General features: G+C 43.3%; 1 protein-coding gene and 1 pseudogene across 2 annotated transcripts; both read left to right on the forward strand.

Moving 5' to 3' along the window:
- The first annotated feature begins 1,816 nt into the window (after positions 1-1,816).
- ACRALDRAFT_t186 lies at positions 1,817-1,892 on the forward strand (annotated as a pseudogene). The gene has a single exon. The product of its transcript is annotated as a tRNA-OTHER (tRNA).
- Positions 1,893-8,296: 6,404 nt separating this feature from the next.
- Positions 8,297-10,433, forward strand: ACRALDRAFT_2053973 (uncharacterized protein). Its single transcript, XM_071021690.1, has one exon. The coding sequence runs from the start codon at positions 8,424-8,426 to the stop codon at positions 10,200-10,202; it is 1,779 nt and encodes a 592-aa protein (XP_070874232.1). The 5' UTR covers positions 8,297-8,423; the 3' UTR covers positions 10,203-10,433.
- Positions 10,434-11,434: the final 1,001 nt, after the last annotated feature.

Genomic DNA, 11,434 nt, shown 5'->3' on the forward strand with positions numbered 1-11,434 from the left:
AAGTTATATAAAGAGGTAAAGACGTATTAGGTTCGCGCGATCGATTCGAAGATAGATTAACTTAACGGATTTTTTAACGCGATCGGATCGATTTCCCCGGAATAGTCGGAGGCCCGGTTTTCCATAATATTAACGGAAGAAGACGAGGCTAAACTGCCGGATATCGAGACCGTTATTAACGAATATACTACCTGGTTGCGTTATAGGCACCCTCTACGTTTAGATCGGAAGCCGGGATTATTATCGTTTTATATAGCCACGTTCCTAGGAAAAGATAAAGAAAGTCAGTAACTGGATCGCTAAAAGAATCGTTAATAGGGTCAGGGTACCAAAAGGGAATTTATCTACGATTACCGTATAGCCCGGAAGACCCGAAGCTACTATAAGCTAATTTAGACCTGCCCGAACGTTAACCTGGCCCCATAAGGGAAGACCTTTAAGTTATCTAAGGAGACAGAAGAATACTATAACCAGATTATCGCTAGCTAGGATAATAAACACCGAAAGAGGTTCTAGAGTAACCTTAAAAAGGACGCCGAAAGTAAGAGAAATAAGGGTTAATTGAAGTCACCCTCGAAAGACCCTTCTAAGGAGTTATCTAATTTTATAGCCACCGGGAGCGCCGGTTCTTCGGACTCGGATTCGGATAATAGAACCGGATCGTACGGTATATACAGCTTTTTATTAACCGGAGACGCAGATAGACCCTTTAAAAATAAGCTATTAGTTAATTCCGGCACTATAAGGCATATCACTAATAAGCGCCACCTTCTAGAAGACTATCGGCCCGCGGAAAAGCTCGTAACGTTCGATACCAGTAAATAAGAGTCGGATCCGGTTACCGGATTCGGAACCATAAGGCTATAAGTTAAAGATCGGGATCGTCAGCCTTATACGCTGATTTTAAAGGATATAGCGTATATTAAGGGATATCCTATAACCCTTATATTAGCCCTCCGCCTGCTTCTAAAAGAATCGCTCGTTACCGGTAGATAGACATTAGAAATCAAGGAAAAAGGTAGGACTATTACCCTGCCTTTAAAAAACGTGGAAGGTTAGTTTACCCTCTAACCAACGGCTTAACAACAGAGCTTTTTCAATAGCTCGAGAGCGCCGATTATAAGCGTCGCCGATGCTCGTTTATAGCATAAGCGGCTAGGCTACGCAAGCGCCGAAGCCCTTAAATATATCACGACTACCTGCATAGGCGGCACCGTGTCTGGAGGGGATAATTTTCCCCTTATAATAGAGTACGAGGGCTGCTCCGGTAGTAAGGCCCGAAGGCCAGTATTACGAAGAACGCCTAACTACCAGCCCACACGCCCTTAACAGCGTATAGATATCGATATCTTCTCTAACGACGAGTCCTTTAATAGGCTTACTAAGCTAATACTATACCACTACCCCTATACCCACTTTATAGTAGGGGACTTCCTAAAGGACCTTAAGTCAGCCTTTCTATCGGTGACCTTCTTTAAGCTATGAACGGTATAGTAGTATCACTACTCTATTATAGTAATACGCCTAGATAATAAACGAGCCCTATAAAGCAATCTTAATAACTAGGCGTATACTAAAGGGATCCTGATCGAGAGGTCGTTACCTAATACGGCTATATAGAATGCCGGAGCCGAATACTACGGGGCTATTATATACGCTATAGCCCGGGCCCTTGCTATCGCCTCCGGCTTCTAGTAGGATATATAGCCGGAGATTATAGCCGCCGCGATATATCTATATAATCTGATTCCACGCCGGGACCCTAGCTAAAAGTCGCTAAAGGGTTATATAGATAATTAGGTTAATAAGATAGGTAGCCCCTATAGGGTACTGGTAGTGCCCTGGTATATAACTATAAGGCAGTTAGGTCGGTTCGAATCCGGCTAGGGGCGCGCGTAAAAAGTTTTTCTTTTTACGTTACCCAGCCCTGTTTTCGGGTAGCCCTTATCTGCCTTAATAAGCAAGATAAGGGTTAAATAGGGGGGGCCTGATAGCCTTACTCTGCCCGGCTCGTAGCTAGTCGATAATAGGCGCCGGCAGCTTTGCCGCTAAGGCCGATACGCCCTATGTCGCTAAACTAGGGCAGGTAGGCCTTACCGTTAATAGGGCCGTAACGGATTAGTCGCCCGTTACGCATATAGAGATAGTACCGCGCTCCGGAGCATATAAAAATATCCCGGCAGGACCTATATAAAACATAGGAGCTACGAACTATACGTTATACTATGTATAAGGCCGTTTATAGATAATATAAAAAGCTTAAACGTGGGTCCAGGATACGTTAAATCCTATAGATAGGGTTACTAGCTTAGAATAGAATTAATTACTAAGGGTCTATCTTAGTAATAAATAAGAGAATAATAGGGACTAGGATAAAGGAGTGTGGAGCTTATACTAGTGGCTTCGTAATACGAATAGTGTTAAATATAGCGGCCGTATAGTATCTTCGCGGCGGCCGCGTACGTGGAACGAATTTTATTACTATAAGAGGGGAGGGGTTTTTATCCGAAGAGGTTTTCCCCCCTTCTAAAATCTAAGAGGGACTGTTGCTTAGAAGGCTAGCCTAGTATTAGCTAAGCGATAATAGAGTAAGAATAAATAAATAAATAAAAATAATAAGATAGGTATTAAACGTATTACTAGTACCCCTCTAATCGGTTACCTAAAAAGGTACGGTTACCGTGCTTATCCTTTAACTACTAACTATTAACGTGGGCGCCGGAACAATAAGAAGCTCGCGGAGAGGGCTTATATTAGTTATCTAATCGGTTACGATATATCGGATTTAGGTGCTAAAGCTCGGAAGGGTCCTGCGTATAAGAGACATTAGCTTTAATAAACAGATCCTGTATAAGGATCGTGATATGGACCCACCTATTCTAATAGAGCCTTTTAAAGAGCTTAACCTGCCTAACGCTAATAATACCGAAAAAGACGCCCTAGAGACCGTTAGAGTAATGCCGGTATACGATCAATTCATAGTGTTATAGCAGAATACGATGATAAAGTCATTGTAAGATATTAGAAGACCGGATCAGCTTAAAGCAATTAAAAGAGCTGTAGCTATTAAAGCAGTTAAAGCAGTTAAATAAGTTAAACAAGAAGAGGTTAAAGCAGCAGCTATTAAAGTAATAGAAAATTCGACTCCCTCGCCTAGTTCTAGGGGGGTGGATAAGTCACCATAGCGATCGTAGCCGCCTAAAACGGCAGCTATAGTAGCTACCCGGGTTACTCCTTCTATTATAGCAGCCACGGCTTAGGGCTCTACTATAACGCCGGCTATAATTACTGCGATAATTACCTCCAAAACCTCTTCTAAAACCTCTCCTAAAACAACGCCCTCTTCTTCTTCTTTTTCCTCTCCTATAACAACGCCTCCAGCTTCACATTAATTAACGCCTACAGCAGCTATTCCAGCTATAGCTATAAGCCAGTTACTGCCTCCAGCTCCTATAATATTAGCAGTAACCGCCGCTACCTCTAATAATAACTCTGATAACTCTAATAACGATAATAACTCGGATAAAGATTCTTCCGATTCCGACAACTCTAATAATACTATTACGCCTACCGCCGGCGCCTCTACCGGTACCACTACGGCCATAGGTTTATTATCCCCTGATTAGTTAGTTCTAGAGGATAAAATAACGGCCACTGCCACGGCTACCGTAACAGCAGCCCCCGGCCCTTCCACTATAACCACTCCTACGGCAGCTACTTAATAGCTACCTCCACCGGCTAGCTCTTTAACGCCAGCTAGCCCTTTATCTTCGGACTATCTAGCGTCGGATACTAGTCTCTCCTTATCCACGGCGGGTACCCTATCTCCAGCTACTACTACGCCGGCAGCCTCCTCTCGGCCGTAATATAACCGCCGGCCACCGTAACGATACGCCGACTCTGCCTTCCTTTATCTTAACTGGTTCGATATACCGAAGAAGCCGCTGCTACGCCGCGATATACCCGAAGAGCTATCTAATTAGAGCCAGATAATAAGGTCTCTATATAGGACGTAATAGGGTATAACCGCCTCTAAAGAGGTACAGACTCTTATTAAGATAGGCACGTTTAAAGCAATAAAATAACACACTACCGTTCTAAGCCGCCCTTTAGATCTGATATAGGTATTTAAATATAAGGTTAATCTATCTGGCTACGTCACTAAATTCAAGGCACGCCTCTGCGTTCGTGGTGATTAACAGCCTTAAAATCACCTTAACGCCTACGCCTCCACCCTGGCCGGCAGGACCTTCAAAACGCTTATAGCTATCACTGCCCACTTCGATCTAGAGACCCGCCAACTTGATGCCGTTAATGCATTCACGAACGCCCGGCTTAATAAAGAGGTCTATTTTAAAGACCCGCCAGGATAGAATATCTTATAAGCCGTAGTATATATTACTAATAAGGCCGGATTAGAGCCGTTTTTAAGCCTCCTACGCCCTTCGAACCATAGGATTAACCGGCTACGCCGGGCCCTATATAGGCTACGCCGATCGCCTAAGCTATAGCACTAGGAGCTCTCTTTTATTTAAGGTAAGTATAGACTTATATAGTTAAAGGAGGACGATTACGTCTTCCGAAGTAATAAGCTGCTTATATTCTTCTACGTTAACGATATTGTTCTACTATATCACATAGAGTATATTAACGCCGCTAAACACCTAATTAAGCAGCTATAGAAGCGCTTCCAGATCCGGGATTTAGGTCCTATTAAGTGGTTCCTTAGTATTGGGGTTATAAGGGATCGTTAACGCCGAAGGCTATAGTTATCACTTAATAACTATATTACTAAGAAGATAAAGGCGTTAAATATCGTGAATAGCCGAAGGGTCACCACGCCGCTCGCCTTTCCCGATACGTTAAAACTAAACGGTTAACAGCAAGCGTTAGAGGACTCTATCCACCTAGATCTATAAAAGGTCGGATTAATCAATTACACAGCCTATTAAATAAGGCCGGGTATCGCGAAGGCTGCTTCTAGACTAGCCGAATTCGCCACTAATCTATCCAGTTAGTATCACGAGGCCGCTAACAGGTACCTTAAATACCTCGACTTAATAAGGTCCCTCTGCCTATCCTTTAGGCTACGGGATTCCGATAAAAACCTAGCTAAATACGCCCTCTTTTATATAAGTAACGCCGCCTTTAGAGACGATTATAAGACTCGGTATAGCTCCTAGGGATATATAACTATACTTTTTAAAGGGCTTATCGACTAGAAGGCGAATAGGTAAATAAGCGTTATTATATCTAGTATAAAAGCAGAGCTCGTGGCTCTAAGTGCCGCCGCCTAGTAGTATATCGCAATGCTACGATTAATACAGGACCTAATATTAAGCTTTAAGGTTAACCCTATCACTACCTACTACGATAATAACCAGACCTATTAGCTACTAGAAAGCCCTCGCCTATAGGTAACGTCGAAATTAAAGCATATCGATATATAGGCCCTATAGATCTAGCAGATCGTATAACGCCAGGAGATCGTGATTATTTAGATCGCCACTAATAAGATAGTCAGCGATAGGATAATAAAGGCGTTACCGCCGTAAAAGCATGCTATATTCGTTAAGATACTTAGAATAGAAAAAAGCCCTGCCGGCTTAGTTTAAACGGATCGATTACTACCGCCTTAACGGCGGTTTAAACCGATTACTATCGACTTAACGGTGGTTTGGATTAGACTACGATCGTCGCGATTAACACGATCGTTAGATTAACTATAATTATATAATAATTATCTCGTTATTTTTAGGGTTAATTTAACTACTGTTTTAGGATTATAAGGCACGAGCTATTTAATAAGCCGTTAACCTTTAGATTAATATCTAGGCTTAAGAACCCTAGATTTTTTTTATGTTGTTTTTAAGCTTTAATTCGATCAGAACCATCAGGATCAATCCTGCGGCTCTGGGGGGGTATGTCAGGCATGTATGCCTAAATGCCCCGATAAGCCTGTTAGGTATATTCGCAGAGCCACGTCACACACTGCTCCGAATACGGCGGTACTTCTATTAGATATATCATAGTGCTTTTTCCCCTCTTTTGCCTGTATATTTACTATCGTAGACTAGTACTCTTTTATAGTCTATAATAAACATAAGTCACACTTTGTGCGATATTAGTGTCCTAATAGAAACACTATGGCGCCCGTATATTTTAATATCGAGCCCGTAAAGGTGGAGCATATTCTCTTACTTACACACGGCCCACCTTTTAGCGGTAAATCGAGGTCTCGGCGGGCCTAGGTATATATAGTTATATTATACTAATTCCACTTTAAGCGCGCCTCCTTAAGTACTATCTAATCTAAGGCTCTATTGATTTATAACCTAGGTATAGAAGAAAGCGCTTAAGGAGGAGGCGTTAAAGGCATCTTCTAAACCCGGTAGCCTAGAAGGATATACTAGAACTGATAACTTGGAATTGATATAGTATAACTGTATATACCTTAACCCGTCGACGCCTTGTTTTACCGTAAAAAGATAGATCACTTATAGGTAAGAGAGTATTAAGGATTATAACTCCACTTTTACGGGCTCGATATTAAAATATACGGCCGCCGTAGTGTTTCCTATAATATATCTATACGGGACATCTATAGCTAAGATCGTGGCGTATACAGACTACTACGCGGCCTCGCGTAACCTTCCTAATTAGGTTTAGGACGCTTGTAAATAGTAGACAGGCCGCTTGTAAATACAGTGGGTAAGTAAAAGTGGCGATTAGAAATACCCCACTAATGCGTTACAGCGCGTTTTCCTCCTTTAACACTATTAACCCTTTAATTTTAAAAATTCGTTAAAAATCAGAAAATGCCCCTAATTACGCCGCGTATTAAGCATTCGCCTTATAAACGGACCCTGATTACGCACGCCTATTTTAGTGGGCTCAGCCAAAGGGAGGTAGGGATTAAATTCAATATATCTCCGGGGTTAGTTTCTGGCATCGCGTACCGCTATAAATCATAAATATCAGCCCGATTAAAACCACGGTCTGGCTGGCCCTAGGCCCTTAATACGTATAAAAAAAGACGTATCCTACGTATTATCGGTATTAACCCTTTTATATCACCTACTAAATTAAAGATTAAGCTAGGCCTTGCTTACTTAAAACACACTATTATACGATACCTTCGTTTATAGGGCTTCTAGCACTCCCGCGCGCTACGCCGGCCGACCCTGACCCTAAGGCACGCGTAAATACGTTTAGAGTGGTGCCCACGCCACGCCTCTAAACCCCTAGACTAGTGGAAACAGGTTATTTTTTCGGATAAAACCATAGTCGCGCGCGGAGAAGGGCAGAGGCAGAAATAGGTTTTCTGCCGTGCTATAAGTTAACTTTATCGATACGTTATACCTTTACTAATAAATTTATAAGGAAAGCGACTTTAATATAATATTATCTAGCCTCGTAATAAGCCTACGCGCTATTCGTAGATATTCTAGGCCGGTTTTTTATATAATAAACGCACCGAATTAATCGCCCTTCACGGCGACCCTAATACACCGCGTAAAGGCGTTACGGTAGCCGTTATTAAGCGCACGCTTAAAGAAGCACTTCCTACGATATACGAACCGGGTAGTGTATTCGTTTAAGATAACGCTGCCGTATATAAGGCGCGCCTCGTTTAAAATTAGTTACTGCCGTGGGGTCTAGAGAATAAGGTTACTATCGTGGATTAGCCGCCGTATTCGCCTAATCTTAATCCTATCAAAAACCTATAGAAAATACTAAAAGAGAGGATCTATTTACGGAATCCTAGTCTAGTATGGATAGGCTCTACGATAACGTTATACGAATTACTCTGCCGGGTCGCGGAGGAGGTATGGAACGATTTTAAAGAGGAGCTTCTATAGGCTCTAATTAAGTCGATGCCGCGAAGGGTTAAGGCTTATATCGCGGCTAGGGCGTGGTATATAAAGTATTGAAAAGATATAACTAGATATTCCTCTTGTACGGTCACTCCCCTCTATAAGTCTGATTTTTCCGAAATTTTAGAAGTAGTATTCGTAAAGTTATTTATATTTGTATTCGAAGGGTTAAAGTAAGGTTCTCGTGATAATATTTGGATATGGGTCGCCTAATCGCCACTTTTGCTTACTCACTGTAGTGGTACTCCTTTTCTTAGGTCTAAGCCCACTAAGATAAGCCGAGGACCGGTACTCGGCCTCTAACAGCCGGAACCTCGTTGTTCCGCTCCGTTCATAGCAGCCCATAGCCACGGGCTCAAGGTAACGCGACGCGAATTATCCGTCTCATTTCCTCTTAACTTGGAACCGTGAGGCATATGCTCGTCTACAGCAAGTTATTTTTTACGGAGAGCTGGAGAATTTCTAACCAGATATCTCCCCTGTTCTGCTCTTGTTAAGGCACTATTAAACCTTTTACCCTAGGTTCGCGACGTCCCTCTCCTTCCAATGACTGACTGGAGTAAGTTGAAGGTGGTGGAATTGCGCGCTGAGTTGAAAAGTCGCGGCCTTCAATGCTCGGGACGGAAACAAGAGCTCGTCGAGCGGCTCCATGACGACAACAGTCAAACCACCGACTGTGGATATGAAGGGCAAGATTATTCTGTAGATCATGAACCTGATGCCACCGGTCCCCAGCTGGTCGAAAGACCTCAATCCCCAGCAAAAATCACCAACAATGCCTCGCCAGAACCAAATGCACCAACCACTTCCCTGTATTCTACCCAGGCTCGGTTAGAAATTAGACTTCCCGCCAGCACCAAGTCACAGGCCATTGGGAGTGATTGCGCAAAGTCCGCTATCGTACCGACCCCGGAACCTTCACAGTCTTCTGAAGTCCTGTTTGACATACAAAAGCGGGAGCGACGTTCTACAAGCCCTCCCCCGGACCCAAAGCGTGCCAAACCTGAAGACGCTAGCCCAATATATGCCACGACCAGCGAGCCCTGTGCCCGGGTCGAGGATTCTGAGGTACCTTCAAAGGAAGCAGCCGGCTTCCATGAGCCCACGGAGCCCGACGTTGCTGAGGACAAGATGGATCTTCCGCATCACAGAGACTCTCTGCAAGGACCCGAGAATATTTCTTGTGATAGCCACCAGAACCGGGCAGCGATCAATGTCGATGCCTCCGAATCTGCACCCAACTCTAATGACTCGTGCTTTGTGGACAACAACGCCGAAGGCAATAAACGAGCTGTGGATTCAGCCTTGCACCCAACTACTCGAGCCTTGTACATAAAGAACTTCATGAGGCCACTCCGACCAGAAACCGTGGAGCTTCATATCAAGCGCCTTGCAACGCCTCCGAACCAAGGTGTCGGCGAGAAGCTCATTGAACGATTCTATCTGGACCAGATACGCAGTCATGCTTTTGTCGTTTTCTTCGACAGCTCAAACGCGGCACGGGCTCGAGCTGGTTTACATGGTGTAATATGGCCTCATGAGAGCAACCGCAAGCCTTTATGGGTGGACTTTATTCCGCCCGAGAAAGTCAGCGGCTGGATTGATGAGGAGAAGAATGAACGACATAGAGGCCTACGCAGCGGCCCCGCGCCCAGATGGGAGATCAGGTACAACAAGGATGAGGACGGAAACGTTATAGCCGTCCTCGATTCCGGAACAGCTCCTCCATCCATTACCAATCCAGGACCAATACGTCCCGAACCACACTCGGTTGTTCCGTCTGGTTTTCCAAGTAGCAACGCAAACATAATCCCATTAGGACCTCGCGGTGGCGCAGGAGAGCTCTTGAGCTGTCCTCCCGTCGGACCGCGGAACCAAAGGGAAAGCCGTGGAAACGAGACACGAAGGGCTGGGCCCGCTGGCCCCATTCGTACGACCCGTAGCGGCCCTCGAATTTCTTATCAGGCCATATCTGACGATCTCGCCAGTCGACGTGTGATGTGCATGCGGTCACATTACACGCGAGACAGCGATCGTGACCTGGGAGCTGAGGATGAAATTAACAGATACACCTTTGAGTCGGATGCCATTTTCGTAGATCGTGGCAAGGAGGTCTTTATTGGAATCCGTCCTCCTCACCGCGGAGCAAATCGGCAACGACAGCAGCCAGGTGGCGTCCCCCCGGACCGAGGCCCTCCGCCTCACCGTGTCTTCCCAAGGCGTGGCACTCGTGGACATTCAGGCAGTGATCGGTATCTTCCCGGTTTCGATGACAGGGGTCCATTCTGGCAAGGCGGCCGAGGCACACTCCACTTGTCCAGATAAACCTCGCGACGGTGATTCTAGGCGCTCGGGGTACTACAATAGTGGTAGGCGTAATCGATGGGGCGACCCATCTAGTGAGTGAGGTTGCTATGTCATGACTATCATCGTAAGATAGTAAAGGATTCCACCGGCCTTTGTATAAGACTTCTGCTTAGGCCCTGTTCGCGGATTATTAAAGCTTTTTAAAGAACGTTAAAATAAGTATATAAGGTATATTATAGCTATAACGCTAATTTAACCCTAGTCTTTTTCTACTATATATCCCTCCTGTATAGAAATACGGAAGTATCTAAGATAAAATATTAATATAATAAAATATATAGTATTATATATTTTATCTATAATAGCTACTAGTTTTCACTAATAGGGGATATTATAATTATATATATATATTATATTATTATCACCTAACTATATAGGATAGCTATCTAAGTAATACCCCTTCCTAGATTTAGGAGGGGAAAATAATTATAAGATAAAAACATATCCCCTCTTAAAGTTTATTAAGGGAATATAAGGCGGCCGCAATAATTGCCCTTTACCACTATATATCTAACTCAGTGTATATTCTGAGTTATACCTCTAATATAATAATAACTAATAAGATATTTATAGTTAAGCTAGTAAAGAGCGTTATTAGGAGCAGTATACCTTTAAGTATAAAGGCTAAACTAACCTAGTATTAGAATAGGTTCTTGAGAGGTATAAGCAGATATAGGTTATTTAGAGGATTAAGAGAAGATCATATAGCAAAGTTTAGCTCAGTTTATAGAGTTAATTAAATTATTAGACTTATTATGAATTTTCTATATACTATCTCTATAATAATTAAGAGTCGTATCTAAGTAAAGACTAATATATGCTATATTCGCTAAGCTATCTATAGTATTAACCTATCTATTAGTACTATACTCAGAAAATAATATAGCTATATATATGGTATAGTACGATATACGCAACCTCTTATAACCCAGAGACTTCCTGAGTCCCCTAAGGACTTCCCGAGTCCTCCAGGGTCCTCCTAAGTCCCCCGGGACCTTTAGGCGAACCCACGGACCTTGCCAGGCATTTGTGTCTAAGGTCCCCGAAAAGCCCAATAGATTATATTCGAAGGACCACGTTATATACTGCTCCGAATACGGCGGTACTTCTAATAGATACACTATAGTGCTTTTACCCCTCCTTTATCTATATATTTAATATCGTAGACTAGTACTCTTTTATAGTCTGTA

Source organism: Sodiomyces alcalophilus (assembly GCF_042370955.1).
Source record: "Sodiomyces alcalophilus JCM 7366 unplaced genomic scaffold ACRALscaffold_5, whole genome shotgun sequence".
Classification (NCBI taxonomy): Eukaryota; Fungi; Ascomycota; class Sordariomycetes; order Glomerellales; family Plectosphaerellaceae; genus Sodiomyces; species Sodiomyces alcalophilus.